The 23,592-nt window shown below is 40.1% G+C and overlaps 2 protein-coding genes across 3 annotated transcripts in view; both read right to left on the bottom strand.

Annotated features, from left to right (window-relative positions):
* Positions 1 to 23,592, bottom strand: part of LOC143736473 (salivary C-type lectin 2-like) — a 318,478-nt gene that overhangs the window by 9,677 nt on the left and 285,209 nt on the right.
* Positions 1,284 to 22,772, bottom strand: LOC143736470 (lymphocyte antigen 75-like). 2 transcript variants are annotated; one of them, XM_077227172.1, is made up of 5 exons: positions 22,548 to 22,772; positions 22,346 to 22,411; positions 21,895 to 22,251; positions 9,145 to 9,486; positions 1,284 to 2,121 (listed from the first exon to the last, which is right to left on the bottom strand). In XM_077227172.1, the coding sequence occupies exons 2-5, from the start codon at positions 22,380 to 22,382 to the stop codon at positions 1,928 to 1,930; spliced, it is 930 nt and encodes a 309-aa protein (XP_077083287.1). In that variant the 5' UTR covers positions 22,383 to 22,411; positions 22,548 to 22,772; the 3' UTR covers positions 1,284 to 1,927. The 2 variants fall into 2 exon arrangements, with proteins under 2 accessions (XP_077083287.1, XP_077083286.1); XM_077227171.1 differs by having other exon boundaries at positions 1,750 to 2,121; positions 22,346 to 22,772.

The following is a 23,592-nucleotide window of genomic DNA, read 5'->3' as shown; positions in this document are numbered from 1 at the left end:
AATTTTTTTACAGAGTTGGTAATGTGCACTTGTCTAATGTCTCTCCATCTCAAACTATCCGTCAACATAACCTGTGATGAATATTTCATGTTTGTTCGTTTTTTGGAAATACGTTAGCATGTAGCGCTAGCTGGCTAGCGCCGCCAGAGTGTCAGTGTTAAGTTTGACTGGCCAATTCTCAATTCTCATGTAGATTATTTGTAGATATTAGTTTGCTTAAATTTTTGAAATCTAAAAAAAATCTAAATCTAAACTAACTAAAGAAATCTAAACTAACTTGATAAAATCTGAGCGGCAGTGGCTCAGTGGTTCATGTAGGTTGTCTACAAACCAGAAGGTTGGTTGTTCAATCCCCGGTTTCACCTGACCAAGTGTCGAGGTGTCCATGAGCAAGACACCTAACCCCAGCTGCTCCCGATGAGCTGGATGGCACTATATAAATGCAGTTCATTTACCAACATAAGTTCAACCAACATCTTTTTTTTAGTTCTCTTAACTAATGTTTTCCAGTCCACTTTACTTGATACAGGACCTTGAGTCAACTCGTGTTTTGAAGTGCAATAAACTTGACACTATAAGTTGATTCAACTTAACTCAGTCAAAGGAACAAGATTACTTGACTTAGTTAAGTTGAGTCAACTAATCTTTTTTTACAGTGTACGTGCAATGCATACGCACTTTCCATCAATAGAAGTTTAACGGGAGGGTTTTGCGTACCATATGAACGCAAAATGTGACTTTGGCGTGTAAATACTACGCCAAATGAAAATGAAAACTCGTGGTATACGCAATAGTAAGAGACTGGGTTGCCCTTGCAGGCCAAACAAATAATTAAAGCCTTTTTAAATCTTGGCTTATGTAAATTTCTACATATAGCATTTTTTATAGGTTAATAAAATAAAGTGATGTAACATCATCAAGAACTAACATGATCTATCAATGGAAAAAAGGGTTTTGATTTTGTCTCTCGCAAATTTGCTTTTGTCTCTCGGTGTCTCACACGATGAATAAGAAACGTTAAGGGAAGCATTTAAATAATTTTATGAATGCACTTTAGAAATTCAGAATCGAATCATTAATTGAATTGTATCTCATTGTGAATAGTCTCAAATCTAATCATTCTGAATTCTTAAATTGAAAACGTATGAATCATGAATTAAATCGATTCGCTGTCCACCCAAGAGATTCACGCCACAGATTTATTCCAGGAAACTGAAATGTGCATGTTTTATAAGCGACATCATATCCTAAATATCAACCAAACACACCAACAATCAAATATAAATTTTACATATTTATTACATTTAATTGCCAGTTCATTGTGACATCACTTCCTTTATAACACAGCCTTTATAAGAATAAACCAGATTTAATTCTCCTGAGACAAATAATGATTATTCTTAAGAGCTGCTGCTCACAGAATCACATTCAACAGTTATTGATACAGATGCGATTAGTGGAAAACATAAAGACACTTAAAAACACCAGATATGCAAAAAGAGTCTTAAAACACGCATATATTGTATTAGTATTTTAGACATCTAAAGATTATTCACTGATGTCAGAAAACTTTAATAAGATCACATTATGTTATGATAATTGATAACAGAGAAATAATACAGACTATTAAAATATAATCAGAATATTCACTCAGAAATGACTAAAGAACAAATTAAACATAAGAAAGTAAATTAAATAAAAATAAAGAAAGAAAACAGTGAATGTAAGTAAACACACACAAATTCAGGTCTTCTCACTCCTAATATCTGCTGCAGATGAAGTTGAGTTTGTGAGTCTCAGGACGGCTGATCCAGCGCTGATCTCCTCCAGACTGAACTGCTCCTTTTCTCTTCTCAAGGCTGCAGTTTTCCGGTGTCACTCCGTTCCCTGGAGCCCAGTTCTGATAGCACACGACCTCTCCGCTCAACTAGAGCCACATGTTCATGCTGCAGTAGTTGTGTAAACCCAACCACACCGCCTCAGTAGACGCACGTTTAACCACATTCATCACCTTATTCTGCATCTCGACTGAATGAACGGAGACCAGATCCGTATAATTCTGTCTGCAGTGTCTCAGAGCTTCAGTCCACGTCAGATTCTCAGTGATCAGAATCAGTTTATCTGGACACAAAACAAACCACAAGCAAAAACTAGAGAGAGACTGATCAAAAACAACATGCAGAACAAACACTGTGGAGGAATTTGTCATGTCAGACATGTAGCGTGAACTTTAAAGGGGTCACGTAATGCCATTTTTGTACAAGTTAATATGAAACTTTAGGGTCTAAATGAAAACTTTGTAATATACTTTTATTAAAAATTCTCATTAGTATTGTAAGAAAACACTAATTTTACCTAGTCAAAAACAGCTCTGTTTTCAGCACGCCGTTTCAGTGCATATGCCTTTAAATGATAATGAGCTTTGCTAACTCCGCCCCGTTTTGACACAACAGCAGTGGAGTGTTGCCTTGACAACAGTTGAGGGTATATTTTGGAACAAGAATGTCAGCGGGAGTCTCTGAAGAAACATCTGTCCAACCATACCAACAAGGAACCGGAGTCGGACCCGGAACAAGATGACGTTCGACAATTAAGGCTTGAACAGGACGTTTCTAAATGGTTGGTTAACGTAATGTCACTTCGATCTATTTTTGTATGTACTGGCACTGGCAGGGTTTTTAATAACACATTAACCATAAAGCGTTGTTCATTATAAACGTGGGATTATGAATTATGTTGAGAACGACGTAACGTTACAGAGAAACATGCCGTAATGTACCCTGCGTGTAAACATTAGCCACATTCATCGTGAAGCGTGCAAGTGATTTGCAAAGATTAATATTTAAAGGTTAATAAAACGTTACACTCACTTCTTCTGGAGGTGCAGCAGGAACAGAAATGAGAAATGATTAGCGCAAACATAAAAGCATTTACGTAGATCGTTGGGAATATTCCCTTCAAAAACAAAACTCAGCCACTGCGTCTTCAGCGAATTTAGGAACATTAAAACAACTGCTGTGTTTATTATTACAGCCAAGAACAGAACACCACAATCGCTTAGACTCCATTCTGCTCCAGTGTATCAACAATGGCGGATTACGATGACAGCTCGCTCAGGGCGGGTCTGTGTTGAAACGCTGCTGTCAATTATCAATCGTGGGAGGAGCATTCGATCTACACAGCAAAATCCCCAGTGTACATATGTACACTCTTGGTGTACATATAGGTCCAACTACAGGGTGTTAAAAATGAACACTGAAGCAGTGTTGAAGTTAATCAGATAATTAAGTGATTAATTAAGTGATGATTGGCCATTAGTGGTGACACCGGATGTTAATAAGAAGAATCATTGAAGGAAAGAGAAACAACAAGAACCGAAAAAGAGAAACACAAGAAATACTGACTTCGAGCCATTAGACATTATTGTACTTATTATTACCAGTGTATTTCTGCCATACATCTACACACAATCTTATTTATATTGAACAGAAGTTTAGATGGTAATGCTTTATGGAATGTTTCGTTTCATGTCACCATTATGGCGATCAGTGTTTGCTTTAGTTGGGCACTGGACTCTTTGCTTTTTAACATTAGTTTTTCTCTGGCAGCTCCAAGTCTGTGTTTATAAAACACATGTATTACTGCAAGAGAAACCATGACATGGGCTGTGTTTCCCGAAAGCATCGATAGCCTAATTTGATCGTACAGACCTTTTGTTGCTATCATACTATGATCAAGTTAGGCTTAAGATGCTTATAGGAAACACGGCCCAGGTCATGATGGTTATGTTTAAAGTAGTGATGGGATTTATGGCTCTTTGAGGGGATCCGGATCTTGGCGATCCGTTCCTTTCAAAGAGCCGTTCAAAAGAACGGCTCTTTTGGCTCTTTTTAAATATTTAGTCAGTTTTAAGAAGCCAGCTTGGGGGTATCTCAGTTTATCCTGGAAATAATCACTGGGAGGAATGATGAGGTGAGATTTGTAGTAAAATAATTAAAACTCAGATATTACACACTAATATCTGAGTTTGAATTATTCATGAAATATTGATTATTACCTCATTTGTCGTGTGTGGACTATATTCTATAGGGTTGCCCAACATCCCTCTGCTTAGAAAGTGGCATCACTATTTTGGATTTACCTTTAGTACAAGGTGTGTGTATGTGTAAAGCTATGTTGACTTATGTTATTCATACAATACCTACTCACAAATAAACATCAAAAACAAAGCCGGCTGCAATGAATTTCTGTGCAAAACAGCTTTTACTACAAACACTAACACTTCCACACAAGAACATTATCACACATGAACATTTTGATAAAAAAAAATATAAAAAACGGCTCTTTTGGCTCTTTTTAAAGCTACACTGTGTGATTTTTACCCCCATCTAGCGGTGAAAAGGTATATGACCATCCAGTGAATATTAGTTTCTGTTCCTCTCAATTCCGATTTCGTTTTAACTCCTACGGTGGCCAATGTAGTCCAAGATTAACATGGCTTCCAGTTCGACCTCGTCCATGAGTGAAAGGTGAAGCTTGAATTAACCGTATGTCCCTCTTTGGCTAATGTACTTTCAAGATAGAGGGGCAACATGGCGACCGACATTAGAAGCCCCCACCTGTATGTATTTTCAATGGCATATTATACACTCACGAGAATACTTTATTACTTGAACGAAGTAAATATACATTAATGAGCACATATATTTTTGAAAGAACTTAGTGTTTTTAGCTAAGAATAAACTAAAAAAGTTACACAGTGTAGCTTTAAATATTTAGTCAGTTTTAAGAAGCCAGCTTGACGGCAGCGTGCACAAGTCATTGGCTCCGCTCCTACCCAATGACAGAGGGCACGTAGGGTTTTTTTTCCACTGGAGTACTCACGTATAGGATGCGCGCGCGTGCACAACTACTATCATCATGATGTTAAGTAGTAGCACCCCTGCGCTGGGTGCGCCCCTTCCCCTATAACTGAGGAGCTAATTTGTGTGCATCTGTGTGAAACACGCATAGGAAAAAAGGACGACAGAAAGAACGGCTCCCCTCCAGCCGCGACTCGGCTCCCATCGTTCATGTTTATGAGCCGTTCAAAAGAATCGGTTCGTTCGCGAACGTCACAACTCTAGTTTAAATTATGAAATTACAATCCTGTAGTGTCCTGATTCACTCAACCATCATTATAAACTGATTATACAAAGGTTCTATTCATTATAGTAGCTAATTCCAGCAGTGCTTTAATAATCTGAAGGTTTAAAAATCCCACATGGATATCAAGAATCTACATATGAATCTCAACAATGGTGACAATCACACACAAGATTCATATTGCAGTGCATGATGGGAGCCACCAATCAAAATGCATCCATGGCTCCCATCATGCATTCCTGTATGAATAAATTATACAGCTGAATTGTCCTGTAATTTTCATTGTTTTTCCTGTTTGCATGTTTTTATTTTGCTATTGTTTTGTTATGACTTTAATAGCTTGTTTTGTGATGTTCAGAGTTGATCTGTGTGTCACTAGTTTGTTTATTGTCACCATTGTTGTGATTTATATGCTGATTATTGATGTTTGTGTGTCTAAACACAACAGCTCCAGTGCACAAAGATTTTTCAAAATTGTTCAAATTTCTGTTGGATCTCAAACTGTAGAATCTCAGGGCTACAATCACCAATACTAAAACGCAACATCAATCATATAGTCAAAGATTTAGACTCTGAGTGACATGACAAACATTTCATCATCACAACATATTGTTAGCAGGTTTTCTCGTGCAATAACAAATGTGCTTTATAAAAACAATGTTGGAGCAGCCAGAGAAAAACTAACAATAAAAAATGAAAAGGTTCAAGAGCCCAACTAAAACAAACACTGATCACCATAATGGTGGCTTGAAATGAAAAATTCCATAAAACATTGCCGTCTAAACTTCTGTTGATTCTTAATAACTTTTGTAGATGTATGACAGAAAGAAAGTCACACTGGTAATAATAAGTGCAACAATGTGTAAAGGCTCGAAGTCAGTAGTTCTTGTGTTTCTCTTTTTTTCCGTTCTTGTTGTTTCTCTTTCCTTCAATGATTCTGCTTATTAACATCAGGTGTCACCACTAATGGCCAATCATCACTTAATTAATCACTTAATTATGTCATTAACTTCAACACTGCTTCAGTGTTCATTTTTAACACCCTGTAGTTGGATCTATATGTACACCAGGGGCCTCATGTATTAACACTGCGTACGCACAAAAACACGGCGTACGCCAGCTTTCACGCTCACGGTCGGATGTACTAACAGTGAAATTAACGCGAGAATGTGCGTTCCTCCACGCCGATCTCATGTCTAGCGTACGTACATTTCTCATAGTTTTTGTCCGTTGGCGACTCATAGAGGCAATAAAGTGAAGTGGCAAACATTACACTACGAATTGTTCTATCGCACCACCAGCTGTCAGATATTGCTTATAATTTGTAATTGATCAATTATTTGACATATTATTGTCACACAAGTCTTATTAAAATATTCTATTAATTATGCAATTAAGTAAGAACATATATAAAGCATGTGCAAATTGATACAACCCGTCTAGCAATGGCAGCGTTGGCTTTATTAGAGGACATTTTCAATGGACGAATACGGAGAGAACGAGTTTTTAGGGACCACAATGATTTTCTGGCCCACGATGATGACTGGCTTATCAGCCGTTTCAGATTTCCACGGCCTATACTCTTGGAACTCTGCGCTGAGTTGGGTCCGAATTTGGAAAGAGAGACAGTGAGGAGCCACGCATTGCCCGTTCCTTTACAGGTGCTTACTACACTTGGTTTCCTGGCAACTGGTTCTTTCCAAAGAGAACTGGCAGACCGCTCAGGAATAAGCCAGTCGTGTTTGAGCCGTGCAATGCCAGCTGTATGGGACGGGATCATCCGCTTGTCTACCAGGTATATAACGTTCCCATACGATGCAGGTGACCAGCCAAACATTAAAGCGCAATTTGCTGCGATAGCCGGTTTTCCTAATGTAATCGGAGCGATCGACTGCACACATATTGCTATAAAGGCGCCATCTGAAGAAGAATTTGTATATGTGAATCGGAAACATTTTCATTCAATAAATGTGCAGATTATATGTGATGCACAAATGCGCCTAACAAATATTGTGGCAAGGTGGCCTGGGGCAACCCATGATTCATATATCCTTACAAATAGCATGGTTGGGATGAGACTCCAAGCTGGCAGGGTGCGCGATGGGTGGCTACTTGGTAAGTTATGCATTTAAATGTATGGTTCTATCTAAAAGTTTAATTTTTGTGTGTTATTATTCAACTGCCCATCAGGAGACAGTGGTTATCCACTAAAGACGTGGCTGTTAACCCCCCTCACCAACCCACAAACTGACCGAGAGCGCAGATACAATGATGCCCATTCTCGCACTCGGTCAGTTGTGGAGCGGGCGATTGGGCAGCTGAAATGTCGGTGGCGCTGCCTTGACAGGACCGGGGGGATGCTGTTATACCGCCCTGACAAGGTTTGCCACATCATACTGGCCTGTGGAGTGCTGCACAATGTCGCGCACAGGCATGGCATACCCTTTGGTGAGGTGGCAGCACTGCCACATGACTCTGACCCAGGACCAGTATATGTGCAGCACAATCAACAAGCCATTCAGGCCCGTCAACGTGTAATTGCGACAATATAAATGGTACTCAGACACAAAGTTCATTTTTTCACCAATTCCTTTAATGAATGGCTTATTTCTGTGAGTGCGTCAGTGACATTTTTCAGGTGACTGTTAATTTCTCCAATGGTCCTAACAATTTGCTGTTGTGACTCCAGAACAGCATGCGTCAAGACGCGGCCAGATGGACGGGCTTCAGCACTGGGGGGAGCATTAGAGACACCGGAGACGCTGGACTGAATGGGCTCTGGCTGCTCGGGTGGTGCAGACTCTGGTGGTGCGGACTCTGAGTGCGTGCCAGTGGACGTTCCTGCTGTTGTTCCTGCAGTTCCTAAGTCCAAATAAACACAGCCACATGTTAACAGTAATTTGAATCGGTTCCTTATTAATGGGTACACGCATTTGCAATAAAAGCAGTGGATACGAAAAATCTCTGGTGTACTTTTTGCTACATTGCATGCATTTTAAAATTAAAATGGTGGCTGGTAGGCTATATGTATCAAAGTTAAGGAAATACATTTTACATTAGTTACCTTGCTGGCAGTCCTGCAGTATATCCGAGTCTCCCACATCAACGGATACGATTCCAGAGATTAACGTGTCTCCTACAATAGAGGCAACTCTCTGATCAAAGGGTGAAAGTTCATCGGCCCCTGTACCACCGCCTGTTCTGCCCACACTGTGGCGGTGCGCAGCAGTTCTCCGCTTAACTTCCACCTTTATGTCAGACCACTTCTTCACTTCATTTACAGTGCGACTCTCAGATCCCACCGCGTTGACGGCATCAGACAAACTCTCCCACTCTTTTTTCTTTCTTTTGTTATTCATTCCAGAGGACAAAGTTCCAAATAAAATATTTTTTCTTGTTTCTACCTCTAATAGTAGGACCTCTAATTCATTTTCAGTGAAATTTCGTTTCTTGCTTGCTTTAGCCATGTTCTTGCAGGTTTCTTTTTCCAAATTGGACTAATTACCATATTTAAATGATTTAATTGAGGGAGGAGACTGGGTGGGGCGTTGTGCTCGTGCATGTGCGCTCAATTTTACGTTAATTGGGATGTACAAAGAGAATATGCGTGGGAACCTTCGTACGCAGAGATTCATACATCTGTTTTTTTTTTGTGCGTACGCACATTTACAGCTTTGTCCGTACGCAATGTTTTAGTATGAATTCAATGCAAGTCTTTGTACATGAGGCCCCAGGAGTGTTAATTTAACACTGGGGATTTTGCTGTGTAGTGACGTCACAAAATCGAACGGCTCAATTTGAGGCAGGGGAAAACATATAAGGAGATTAAAACAAAAACACTGGATGGATTTTTATCATTATATGATGGTTGTGTACAGGCACTGCCAACACACATTTCAGTACAATCAACTTGTAAAAGTGCATGTACCATTATATGACCCCTTTAAGATATCTGGAGGTGATGGATGGATTGTGTCTGTTTTGTGAGGATCTGCTCACCTTCATGACACACAAAAGGATATTGGTTGCTGCAAGAATCGGCATGCCATTGACCCAGAGTGTTTGGTAAGATCACTGTACAGTTTTTAAGTTTTCCTTTAATATCAGGTTCACTAGTATTCCAGTATCTGAATAAGGAGTTACTATGATCTGACCACTGCCATGGGTCTCTGACTCTGAACAGACCGATCCAGACATCATTAGATATCTTATTATCATTGATGAACTTCTGAATCTGTTGATTCTCATTCTGGTTCCTCACACTGACCAGATCAATGTGATTCTGTTTGCAGAAACTCTGAGCGTCTCTCCAGTTCTTCATCTGATTGACAAAGACGAGTCCTGTGTTCAATTTAAGACATGGAAACATATTCATGAAACAGATTGTTCATTATTCTTATGTTGCGTTATGGTTTTTAATGTGAATAAGAGCAGCGGTGGAAGCATCCGAAACACGTGTCATTCAAAGACTGTTTCTACAGATGATGATATATTAAATATTCAAATTTTATCCATGATGATTTTGCTGATATAACATCAATTATCTATTGTGAATTTTTGTGATAATTTTATTGTAACTATATTTCTCCATCATGTTTTGTTACACATTTCTGTGGAATACTGGATTCAGAAACACAGAGCTGAACGAGAGAAACATAAACAGATGAAGACTGCAGCTAAATGTGTGCGTTAACTAGTCCTTGAAAATATATCAGCAAAAAATCTATTCTAAATGTTGAATTGTAGACTAATAAAAAAATTAATATTGTTGCAATAATAACACTATTAGTGTTTCTCGTTTCTAGTCCGTTTGTTTCTAGTTCACGTTGTAACCCAGCCAACACAGTCATGTGGGGCCCACATGGGTTTGACCTGGGCTATCTAACTGGGACCCAGCCAGTTTTGTCCACGGTTTCCATGTAGGCCCCACATGGGCTTGCCCAGATGAAATGAACACTGCAAAGTGAGCACACTACAGGCTGTTAAATGTACCACTGATCAGTGTTGGAGTTAATGAGATAATTAATTGATTGAATAATGATTGAGCATTATTGATGAACACCTGCTGTTAACAAGCAGAATCCCTGAAGAAAAGAGAAACACAAGAACTACTTCCAGCCACAGCCTTAGATGAAATCAACTGAAGATAAAATACATGAAATCTCTCAAGATCTGATTAAACAACTCCACAAACAGCATTACCAGCGTCACTTATTACTAACCAGGTTTACTTTATTTCTTGCCCAACTAAACCAAACACTGATCACCATAATGGTGACACCAAACCAAACTATTATTTTCAATAAATAATCAACATCTGAACCTCTGTTAATTTTCAATAAGAACTTCTGTAGACGTCTAGCAGAAATAAAGTAAACCTGGTTAGTAATAAGTGAAGCTGGTAATGCTGTTTGTGGAGTTGTTTAATCAGATCTTGAGAGATTTCGTGTATTTTATCTTCAGTTGATTTAATCTAAGGCTGTGGCTGGAAGTAGTTCTTGTGTTTCTCTTTTCTTCAGTGATTCTTCTTGTTAACAACAGCTGTTCATCAATAATGCTTAATCATTATTCAATCAATTAATAGTCTCATTAACTCCAACACTGATCAGTGTTACATTTAACAGCCTGTAGTGTGCTCACTGAGCAGTGTTCATTTCATCTGGGCAAATCCATGTGGGGCCTACATGGAAACCGTGGACAAAACTGGCTGGGTCCCAGTTAGATAGCCCAGGTCAAACCCATGTGGGCCCCACATGACTGTGCTGGCTGGGAATGGACAATGTGTCTGTGTGAGATCAGTTAAAGTTCATCTAACACTGACGATTTTTACAGGTTTGTGTCAAGATGATTTTTTTCTTATTACAATCTGCAAAACAAAATGACTATCATATTTTTGTAATACGTGTAACAAGTGAACACAATAAAAAAATCGCACTGAAAAGACAAGAACTGAATTTTGTTCTCAGGACAAGAGTAAATATCAAGATGTGCATCTATGTTGAAATTGTATGCATTCATTAATTCATTACAATTTCATTACAAATGCATTACAAATGTGTCATGGTATCGGTTTTGTGTTTTGTTCCTTGTTCTTGTCTGTCATGCGATTCTCTGTTTGTCATGTGATCCTGCCATGTGTCTTGTCATTGTTAGTTGTCTGATCATTGTCCACAGGTGTTCCTTGTCTTGTAATTAGTGTATTTAAGCCCTCATGTTTGCCCTGTGTCTTCGTCGTGGATTGAATGTTTCTTGTCCAGGTTGCCTGTCGTTGTTCTTGTTTCAGTTTCTGTTTATGTTTCATGCCTTGTCATGCCTTTGTTTTGTCTTTTGATAAGTGTTTATTTTAAAGTTGCATTTGGGTTCTCACCAGCTTGCTTCCAGTGAATTCATCGTTACAGAATCCACAACCAAAAAAATGGACCCAGCAATCCGTCTCTTTCGCCTCAGCCAAGGTGATCGCCCTATTGAGAATTATGTGGAGGAGTTTTGTGGACTTTGTTATGGGGTGGACATTGACGATGATGTCTTTTTTTATTTCAAGGATACAATGAAAAAGTGTACAATATGTAACACATAATACAATAATCAAAAGTACAGTGATAATCAAACAAATAAAAATTCACCTCTGCTTGAAAAGGAGTGGGATGAAGTTTAACACTTATTGATTCCCACCCCTTCTTTCAAACTCTTGATTAATTAATTTACTTCCTTTGGTATTATTCACTTTTTATTTATTTTTTCAAAACACAAACTCATATTTCATCATACATTTACACAATATTCTAGCAACAAAAATTTCTAGCTTAACCAGCTCATTTTTCATCATTTTTATAACATTCAAAAATCATTTCTTTAAATCTTTTCCTGAATTGTTTTATGTCACAATGAGGAGTCGTAGTCGTGGATCCAAATGCAAGTAAAACAGTTTATTGTAGACAGTACAGGGGAAACTCAAAACACCACGTTTAGCAGGCGGGAGACCTGGAAGACAATACTCCGACTGGAAAACGTCAGACGAGGATGTACGCACTCGACAGGATACTCAATACACCACGTTAAACAGGCGGGCGACCTGGAAGGAGTCCGACGGGGAAATATCCAGTGAAGGTGAACTATTAGTCAGGTGAATAGACTCAGGCGAGCTCCCAACCGGCTGGATGCGTAGGAAACACAGACAAAACTCCGCACGGAGACTAGGGCACAGGAACTGTGAGAGAGACGCAAACAAGAGTGACGAAACGACACTAAGCACAGAGAACTCCAGCGATATAAAGGCAGCTAACAAGCCTAATGATAAGCTGCAGCTGAAGGCTGATAAGAACCAGCTGGTGCTAACAACAAACAGGTAGAACACACCCACAAACCCACGCCTACAAAACACACCAACAGAGACACAGAACGAACACCCGGATTGATGCACCGTGACAGTTTTATATTTGGACATTCCTTAAGCTTCTCATTTAAGTTGTGCCACAATTTCACCCCTTGTATTGAAACACAAAAACTTTTCTTCCAACTATGTACCAATGGTAGTCTGAAATTTAATTTTCCTCTCAACCCATATCCTCCTTCTCTCCGAGTAATTAACTTTTGTACATTTTGAGGTAAATTATTACACTTTGCCATATATAGAATTTGCACAGTCTGTAAATCCACCAAATCCTTAAATTTTAGAAATTTGGACTCCATAAAATATGTATTGGTATGTTCCCTATAACCTACCCCATGAATGATCCTTAAAGCTCTCTTCTATAGGATGACAATTGGCTGAACTGTTTTGATGTAATTATTTCCCCACATTTCTCTACAATAAGTAAGATATGGCAAAACTAATGAGCAATAGAGCATACGTAACGACTTCTGATTTAGAACTTGCCTTGCTCTCCCAATTATTGCTATACTCCTAGAAACCTTACTCCTGACATGACTAATGTGAGGTTTCCAGTTCACTTTATTGTCATTTGTGACTCCTAAAATTTTTATTTCCACAACCTTTTCAATGTTATTTCCATCCATCTTAATTTCAATTTGCAAATTATTTCGACCATTACCAAACATCATAAATTTGGTTTTCTTTAAATTGAATGATAATTTATTTGTACCAACCCATAATTTAATCTTCTCTAATTCCTTATTTTTCTCCTATATTAGCAACTGAAGATAATTGCCTGAGCAACAAATATTAGTGCCATCAGCAAACAACACCAATTTCAATACTTCTGACACTTGACATAAATCATTAATGTAAATAAGAAACAATTTCGGGCCTAACACCGCCCCCTGTGGCACTCCACAAGAAATTTCCAGGCATTCAGACGAATAATCTCCCAATTTCACAAACTGCTTTCGCTGAGTCAAATAACTTTTTATCCATTCTAATACCTTTCCTCTTATCCCATATCGCTCTAATTTTCCTAACAAAATTTCATGATTAATGGTATCAAACGCCTTCTGTAAATCAATAAATATTCCAATAGTATGCATTTTGTTATCTACAGAACTTGATATTTCTTCTATAAAATCTAACAATGCAAGTGATGTTGCCATTTTTGCTCTAAATTCATACTGGCTTTCATTAAATATATAGTTTTTTTTCCAAAAAGTCGTCAAGACGAATGATAAAAAGGTTTTCTAGAATTTTTGAGAATTGTGGCAGCAGAGAAACCGGTCTATAGTTTGTAAATTGATGTTTGTCTCCTGATTTAAAAAATGGAATGACCTTTGCTATTTTCATTTGATTAGGAAATATGCCAGATTGAAATGATGAGTTGTAAATATAGGTAAGAGGTTTTGAAATGGCCTCAATAACATTCCTCACCACCGTCATATCAACGTTGTTACAATCATTTGAAGTTTTATTCTTATATTTTAAAACAATTTTAATTATCTCACTTTCCTCTACCGGAGAAAGGAACATTGAATTTACATTTCTATCAATAGAGCAATAACCATACTGATAATTTATAAGGTCAGGAATACTTTCTGCCAGCTCTTTCCCAATATTAACAAAAAATTGTATTGAAAGTATTTGCCACCTCTGTCATATTAACAATGACGCTATGAGTCGTTATCGTCGTAGGTCTAGTAATTTTAGAGTACAAATTTAAGCTATTGATTGTGTTGATGAAATTTTCTGCCATTTTATGGTTATTTGGATTAAGCATATCTATGTTGAAGTCTCCATAAACAATAATTGTTTTACTAGCTTTTTTGGTATACATTTCCTCCATATATTCACTAATTTTTCTACACATGAGCCTGGTTTTCTATAAATACAACTCAAAATCACATTTTTCCTATGTTCTCTGTCAAGCTCAATTGTTATACATTCAAATAAATTTTCAACAATGAAACTCATATCCTCCACAACACTAAATCTCAAATTATTGTCCACAAATAATGCCACACCTCCTCCTACTCCATGTTTTCGGTCCACGTGTAAAAAGTCGTATCCATCCAATTCAAATTTTTCCTTTTTTTCCTTATGCAACCATGTTTCAGATGAAGCAATTATATTGAATGGTTGTGCCAAACCATGCAGATAGTTCTTAATATTCTCAAAGTTTGCATAGAGACTTCTACTGTATGTATAATGGAGAGTCTGCCATCTTTATTAATTTGATTGTGCGTTTCCTCTGTATAGTAACTACAGTTGTTGTTTGTACCAGTAAAAAAGTTCTTGTCCGGATTAATATCTTGTTCCATATCGAAACTTATGTTATCACTATTTTCAAATATTTGTAACTCCAGACTGGTTGTATCTTCTGCTTCAGATGAGTGACTTAATTGAGTATATGTATCCACCAGCTTACCTCGTATTCCAGTAGTCTGACAACCTTTTTTACTCATACTCAGTCTGCTCTTCCAAATCCCTCACCACCAGAACCTTCACATCTTCTGGGCTTCCATTTAGTTTTATAAACACTTTACAGTTGGCAGTCCATGTATGTTGTATTTTCTTCATTTTTCTCAAGTACCTAGCTTTCTTTGCGATGTCTGCATTGCGCTTTGTGAGGTGTTCATTAGCCGCGTTTCCACTGTCGGGCCAGGGCCGGGCCAGGGCTAACAGCGAGCCAAGCCGGGTCACTGGCCTCGGGCCTCAAGCACCGGGCTTTCGTTTTCACTGCCGGGCCAGTAGCCCCGCAGCGCTGCCATAAACCCCGCCCTTAACACGCCTTCCTGGATCGAACGTCATACAACCCCACCCATTTCAGCGGGAATTATGAAGTTCATTCAGGCAGGACACACTAGCTTGCTAAAATCGCACGACGATCGAGATGGAGAGGACCGAAGCGTCTGTTTGTTTGCTCTTTTTGGTATTTGCTTGGTGGAGGATGAGGCAGCAAAGCCAAGATAAGAAGATGGAGGTTCAGCGGCGACAACGCCGAAAGCTTATGTTGGCTGCAAGGCGAAAGAGAGCGATCCAACGACATGCGATTCGGTTACAGCGAATGCAGAGTCGCCAGCAATGGATGGAAACGGTAAATATTTTATTTTATAGTATAGTTAATTCGTATCTTGTAGTCGATGTGAGCATAACTTCAAATCATATTGCACAGAGTTGTTTTTATGAGCTTTTCACTAACTTTACTATATGCTGAAAAGACACAAATATTTTGCTAGCTTATATCTTGCTTGCTATATTAATACAAATAAAGTTAGGTGTTAATGTTAAACTGTCATTGTATTATTCGTTTAATACATCTATTTATACCCATGATTATGAATATATGCATTTACATTTCGCATAATTAGGGAAGTAATGTTTACAGTACCACTTTGCAAGAAAGTAAAGTATGTAATGTATGGGTTAACATGAACGAAACAGTAGCAATACATTTGTTACTGTATTTGTTTATCTTTGTTAACGCTAGATTTTCAAAAATCAGCTGTTGGTTTGTTAGTTTGTTCACAGTGCGTTAACTGATTGTAACAATTAAAACATTGGAGTGTAATGTATTAATAAATGGGTTAGCAAATATTTATAAATGCTGTACTTGATAACATCCTCGTTTCTGCACACATTGTCAAATTGACGTTGTACTCTTTCTTCTGCCCAAATGCTCAGAAGAGCTTTGGTATCCTCGACAGACCAGTACAGGCGATTCTCCATTTCGAGCAGCGATAATTTTGCGCGATATAAAAAAGTTAAAATGTGCATCTTGCCGCAGACCATACCTTTCCCTAACACCGATAAACTCCACCTTTTACCTTGACCACGCCTCTAGCCCGAGCTGGCCTGCTTTGGCCCAAGGTATTCGACGGGCCAGAAATCCTGGCCGTTGGCCCCAAGTTAGCCCCGCTCAAGCACCGGAAGTGACAGTGGAAACCCGACTGGCCCTGGCACGCACTAGCACGGCTCAGCCTTGGCCTTCCATAAGCGCGGCTATTGATATAAACGTTTGTTCCTTTGAGCTTTTTTCCTTCCTTCATAATCGCAATCTTGTGTTTTCTGTTTGCAAATCTCATGATGATAATAGATGTATCGCCTACTTTCCTCCTCGGCAGCACATGGCAAGCCTCAACATTATCGCAGTCCAGATCAATTCCTTTTGATTGTAGAAAGTTCGTTACCTGTTGCTCTGTCGAGCTGGTGTCGATCTCAGCTGCTGAATTCCTGATGTTTGTGTCTATCACTCGAGCATACGATCGGGGTTTCACCGTGATCCCGGTTATTATGATGTCATTCATCCTCGAATATTGTTCGAGGTCTGCGACCCGGTTCTCCAGCTGCACTATTTTCGTCTCCTTCTCCGCGTTCTGGATGCGAAGAGACTGGACCTCCTTCACCAAATCCAAAATACGTGTCCCTTGCTCCTTTACCTCCGTGAGCTGTGTTTTGAGGAAGTCCAACGTGACTTTAATATTATCGATTTCCTCAGCCACATCACTTATCTTCTTCGGCGCCATTTCTAATATAGTCTGTGTTTTGTCACACGCTGGGTCACACACTGTTCACACACATGCACAGCACGCGGGCGCCGCCATCGCTGTGTCTTGAAAGACATGTTCTGTTACGGCCTTACAGATCTCCTGTAATACCTTATGCCTGACAACACTCCGCAATGGACGTTAGAGCAATATATTGACATTTCTCTTCGGATAAGCGGCTAGCTATTTACGGGGGGCTTTGTGGATGAGGGGTTCCACAAGCTCACAAGATCCCCTCAGCCTGATATTCACGTCAGATCTGCCGAGCCTGCTTTCACGTCACGCCCATCCAGCCTGATAATCTTCACGTCATGCCAGCCACCAAGCCTGCCACCGGATCGATCTATGAGCGTCCAAGACTAATTTCCAATGTGACAGATCCACCGCTGATGTCAGCACGTACTGCCCAGAGGGCCGCCCGAACAGGGTCTCGTTTCGCCGAGACCACCGCTCCAGAATCTCGTTCAACCGAGACCACTGTCCCAGGGTCTCGTTTTGCCGCGACCACCATTCCAGGGCCATATCCTAGGATGGCCGCCATTCCTGAATCTCTTCACATCATGCCTGCCGAGCCTGAGTCTCTTCACGTCATGCCTGATCCTCACGTCATGCCTGTTCAGCCTGATCTTCACGTCATGCCTGATCTTCACGTCATGCCTGTCCAGTCTGAGTCTCTTCACATCATGCCTGATTCGCCTGATCTTCACGTCATGCCTGGTCAGCCTGATCTTCACGTCATGCCTGTTCAGCCTGATCTTCACGTCATGCCTGATCTTCACGTTATGCCTGTCAAGTCTGAGTCCTTTCACATCATGCCTGATTCGCCTGATCTTCACGTCACGCCTGGTCAGCCTGATCTTCACGTCATGCCTGTTCAGCCTGATCTTCACCTCATGCCTGTTCAGCCTGATCTTCACGCCAAGTCTCATCAGCCTGATCTTCACGTCAGTCCTGCCGAGCCTACTCATCATGTCATGGCCACTGAACCAGAGACTGTACATGTCGTGCCCGCAGAGCCAGAGACTGTACACATCGTGCCTGCTAAGCCAGAGACTGTACACGTCATGCCCGCCGAGCCAGAGACTGTTCACGTCACGTGTGCCGAGCCAGAGACTGTTCACGTCACGTCCCTTGATGGGACCATGGAGGCCAAGATGCCATGGCCCCCTTAACTGCCTGGTCTGCCCTGGTCACCTGCACAGCCTGGTTGGCCCACGCTCCATGGCCCAGGTATGCCACTGCAATGCCCTGGTCCCGTTCCCCTGCATGGACCTGGCCCTCCATCCCTCCCTCAAGAGCGCTTCCGCTTCACCTCCCTCCTGAACTATTGTGTTTTTTTTTTTTGGGGGGGGGGGGGGGGGGCTGCTGCTATGTCACGGTATGGGTTTTGTGTCTTGTTCCTTGTCCTTGTCTGTCACGTGATTTCCTGTTTGTCATGTGATCCTGCCATGTGTCTTGTCATTTGTTAGTTGTCTGATCATTGTCCACAGGTGTTCTTTGTCTTGTAATTAGTGTTTTTAAGCCCTCATGTTTGCCCTGTGTCTTTGTCGTGGATTGAATGTTTCTTGTCCAGGTTCCCTGTCGTTGTTCTTGTTTCAGTTTCTGTTTCATGCCTTGCCATGCCTTTGTTGTGTGTTTTGATTAGTGTTTATATTAAAGTTGTGTTTGGGTTCTCACCAGCTTGCTTCCAGTGAATTCATCGTCAAAGTATGTTTGTCAAAACAATGGCTTGATATTTTTCAGTGTTTATTTATTCTTCAAATTTAAAATTTACAGTGTAAAATTTGCTGAAAATATAATTCTCTAGGCTTATAGTGGCAGATTCCCACAGTTATGAACAACAAATATCAAAATGTGTTCAATATCATAATAATAATAATAATAATAAATTTTATTTGTAATGCACTTTTCATTTGCGAACAAATCTCAAAGTGCTACAGCAAACCTATTTCAAAAGTAAAAACAGGGGCAAGAAAAGGAAAACGTAAAAACAGTTAAGTTCAGCATTAGTTGTAGCTATTTTTAAATAGAAAAGTCTTTAAGCCTTTTTTAAAATGGTCAACTGACTGTGGAACCCTCAGGTGGTCTGGCAATGAGTTCCACAGTTGTGGGGCAACAGAGGAGAAAGCACGGTCTCCCATGGTCCGGAGCTTGGTTCTGGGTGGACAGAGAAAATTACCATTTTGTGAGCGGAGGTTTCTGGTTGATGTTTGCTGGGTGAGAAGTTCCTTGAGGTATAGTGGTGCATTGCCATAGATGCATTGGTGGGTGAGGAGAGTGATTTTGTAGTGAATCCTGGCGGAGATGGGAAGCCAGTGAAGTGCTTGAAGGATGGGTGTTATGTGTTCATATTTACGCACTCTCATCAGGATCCTAGCAGCACTGTTCTGTATGTGTTGGAGTTTCTGCAGACTCTTGCTAGAGATCCCATAGAGAAGTGCGTTGCAGTAGTCCAGCCTGGAGGAGACAAAGGCATGGACAAGTTTTGTGGCGTCGGAAAGGGTGAGTGTGGGATGGAGTTTGGCAATATTCCTGAGATGGAAAAAGGATGATTTGCACAGATGTTTGATATGGTTGTCGAATGTAAGGTGAGGGTCAAGTCTTACACCGAGGTTGGTTACTGTTGATGAGAGGGGGATGTCTTTTCCGGAAAAGGTGATAGAGGTAATCAGGGACGACTGGACCTGATGAGGAGTGCCGACAAGGATTGCCTCAGTTTTGGAACAGTTCAACTGAAGGAAGTTCTGACTCATCCAGGCCTTAATCTCCTCCAGGCAAGAGGTCAGTAGTAGTGGTGTGGATGAGGATGAAGGCAGAGAAGTGAGGGGGTGGGGGGTTGAGTTTGTTTTGAGGTAAAGTTGTGTGTCATCAGCGTAGCAATGGAAGGAGATACCATGTTGGCTTATGATGCGGCCAAGGGGGAGCATGTAAAGAATGAAAAGGGTTGGACCAAGTACCGACCCTTGAGGGACACCACATGTGACAGCATGTGGGTGAGATTTAGCTCCACCCAAACTGACATACTCGGTCCTTCCAGAAAGGTAGGATGTGAACCAGTCCAAGGCAGAATATGATAATCCTATATCACTGTGGAGGCGGTTGAGAAGGATGTTGTGGTCGACAGTGTCAAAAGCTGCGGTGAGGTCAAGAAGGATGAGAAGTGAAGGAGAGCCAGCATCGGCTGCCATCAGAAGGTCATTTGTGACTCTGACCAGAGCTGTTTCTGTGCTGTGGGCGGACCGGAAGCCTGACTGAAACTTATCGTATAGGTTATGATGTTGAAGATGGTCCTGGAGCTGAGCAGCAACTGCTTTTTCCAATACCTTGGAAAGGAATGGAAGGTTGGATATGGGCCTGAAATTGGCAAGGTTTTCCGGATCCAAAGTGGTTTTTTTAAGAAGTGGTGTGATAGCCGCAATTTTGAGGGGTGAAGGAACATGGCCAGACCGGAGGGAGTGGTTTACTGTTTTTGTGATAAGGGGACTTATGGCAGAGAGATTTGATTTTATGAGGGTAGTAGGGAAGGGGTCCAGGGCACAGGAAGATGATTTCATTTTTTTGATGATTCCCTCGATTTCAAGTTGTGAAACCTCGGAGAAACAGTGGAGAGAGTGGGAGAATCCAGTCTGTGAACTGACAGAAAGGGCAGGTAGTGCAGAGGGACCAGTGAGATGCGATCGGATGGAGTCTATTTTTGTTCTAAAGAAAGTGATAAAGTTGTTGCAGTGTTCCTCTGTGTTTTCTGTGTGAATTTTAATCTGAGGTTTAAGAAGATGGTTTATTGTAGAGAAGAGCTGCTTGGAGTTTCCAGGATTGTTGTTGATGATGTCCGAAAAGAACTGTGACCGTGCATCTTTAAGTGACTTGGAGTAGGCTTGTTGGTGTTCTCTATAGGCTAGTCTGTGTACGGTTAGTGCAGATGTTTTAAAACGACGCTCAAGGGCACGGCCAAGTGTCTTCATTCTCCGCAGCTCCGAGGTGTACCATGGGGATGAGCGAGCGAAAGACACTGTTTTGGTCTTGATGGGGGCGTGAAGATCCAAAAGTCTGCACAGTGAATTGTTGTAAAATGTGACTGATTCGCTGGCTGATGAGAGATTGGCAGAGGAGAGATGCAGGAGATCCAAGGTCAAGGTGTCTGGGTCAATGTTTTTTATGTTACGAAAGCAGATTTGGCGTTTAGGCTTGGAGTGAGGGGGCAGGAATGGCAATTCCATAGAAATTAACTTATGATCAGATAAGCCAAGATCATACACTTGCAGGTTGTTGATGGAAACAGAATCAGTGATGACCAGATCAAGAGTATGCCCTCTGGTGTGTGTTGGGACGTCAACATGCTGTATAAGATTCAGACAGTCTAGTAATTGTAAATATTTTGCAGCTGAGTGACAAGCAGGGGTGTCAACGTGAATATTCATGTCTCCAAGTATCAAAAGATTGGCAGAGGTAGGACCAAGTGTTGTGAGTAGATCGTGCATCTCATCAATAAAGGCTGAGTTTGGTTTGGGTGGGCGGTAGATAAGTAATATTGTCATCGGAAAAGGGGGTTTGCATTTGAAAGCTAAGCATTCAAATGAGGAAAACTCAGGTAGTGACAAAGCGGACAGTTTGAATTTAGTTTGGTGTATTATCACAAGACCACCACCCCGCCCAGTGCTGCGATATCAGTGTATTTTCTATAAAGAAGTTGAAAGTGTGACAAATATCCACAGTATCTTCTACATTTATGACCACATTAAAAAGTATTGCAGTAATTTTGCACAGTATATGGTATTTTATAAATGAATGTTTATTGAGATTCTATGGAGCTGCACTTACTGTTGTTAGATGAATTACAGATGAAAGTCAGGCTGTTACTACATGAATAATCATTCCATTCTCCATTTCTCATAAAAGCACACTCATCTCTGCCATCAGGTTGTGCAGATCTCCAGTTCAGATAGAGCGCAGGTTCACCTGAAGACCACTGCCATTTATCAACATTCATCCTCTGCAGCCCAATCCAGACACGTCCATCATTCACACTCTTCTTCAGCTCGTTAATGTCGTTCATGTCGTCAACGGTGGCCAGATCTGTGTAATTCTCTCTGCAGTGTCTCTGAGCTTCAGTCCAGTTCTTCAACACGTTTATAAAGTGATACTGACGCTGAACACATTCAGATACCGAGCAGAGAGCTGTGTTGAAGAGAGCGTTTGATTTAATGCTTTTCATAACAGGGTCAAACCTGATGAAACTATAAACCATAAATAAAACAACAAACACACTTACCAATGAGAAGAAGAATGAAATATAGAGTTTGGTCCATTCTGGTCCATTCAAAAACACATTGAAAATCTAAAGTAAAAAAATAACTTATTTTAACATGATCATGTAATAAAAACATTTTAGCAGCATAACTTGATTCACAATCATTTAGACACTATTAACATCTGAAAGTGTAATTGTGTTTGAAGATTGAACATGTTCTTACTTTAGAGGTCGTGTGTTTCTGTCCTGAGTCTGATGTTTCTGTCTGCAGATTTAAACTACGTGATTATTATATCTGCTCTCATCCCTCATTCAGCTCATCACATCATTTGTTTATTACTCAGAACCCCTATTTCATATTTCACTTCCTCCTTATTTTTGTATTTGTCCAACTTTTTCCCTTTATTTGCATCTTGACGTCTGTGTCAGTCAGTATCAGTCAATATGAATATGGACCTTAATCAGACATAAACATACATATTAACATTCATAATTTAGATTTGAACGTTAATAACTAAACAGCGGCTTTAATATTAGACTGTATAACTCGTTTTACATCCCTGTCCAACTCTATATATATGTTTGTGTTTGACTGATGAGTGTTGAGTTCATTAGTGAAGACTGGTGATACTGGTTACTGAGAGCCTTTAAAAACCCTGTTTGAGGCTCCAGTCAAAGAGAAAGAAACGTGTGTGAGATGAACGAGTGAGTTTTATTATTGAGAGAGTTTGTGTTGAGAAGAGGGATTGAAAACTTTTTTTGCTCTTATATTTCTAATGTTAGTAAAGGTTGTTGGACTCTCGTTATCCCACTGAAATAATATCATCATCTTCTGCTGCTGTTTCTTTATTTCCTCTGTCTAAATACTTGATTGTGATTGTCTGGAATGCGGACATTCAAACAATATTATTTTTTTTAGAATTTGTCTCTTTCTGAATATTCACATTTTGTTTAATTTCATACTCCTGCTGTTTACTGTTTATTTGTGTGTTTATAAAAACATGAGCACATTTGAATGTAAACATATCCTCATCACTCATTTGTTTATGTCCCCGTTTTGATTTTCAGGATGGAAAGAAAATATTTCTCTGACGTGAAACAGGAGAAACAGAGTGTTATTGTTGAAGTCATATTTCATTACATTTCATTCAGTCTTATTCATCTGTTAGTTTTACTGAAACAACAGGAAATATTTGTGTATAATATAATCGTGTCCCATTTCAGAGCTGAATCCTTCGAAGTCCAAGAAGGTCGAAGTTAATGTTGTT

The sequence above is a fragment of the Siphateles boraxobius genome, unplaced genomic scaffold (genome assembly GCF_051911475.1).
Source record: "Siphateles boraxobius isolate OS27281-9 unplaced genomic scaffold, OSU_SipBor_1 130, whole genome shotgun sequence".
NCBI classification, from domain to species: Eukaryota; Metazoa; Chordata; class Actinopteri; order Cypriniformes; family Leuciscidae; genus Siphateles; species Siphateles boraxobius.
This window is presented reverse-complemented; position numbering and strand designations above follow the sequence as displayed.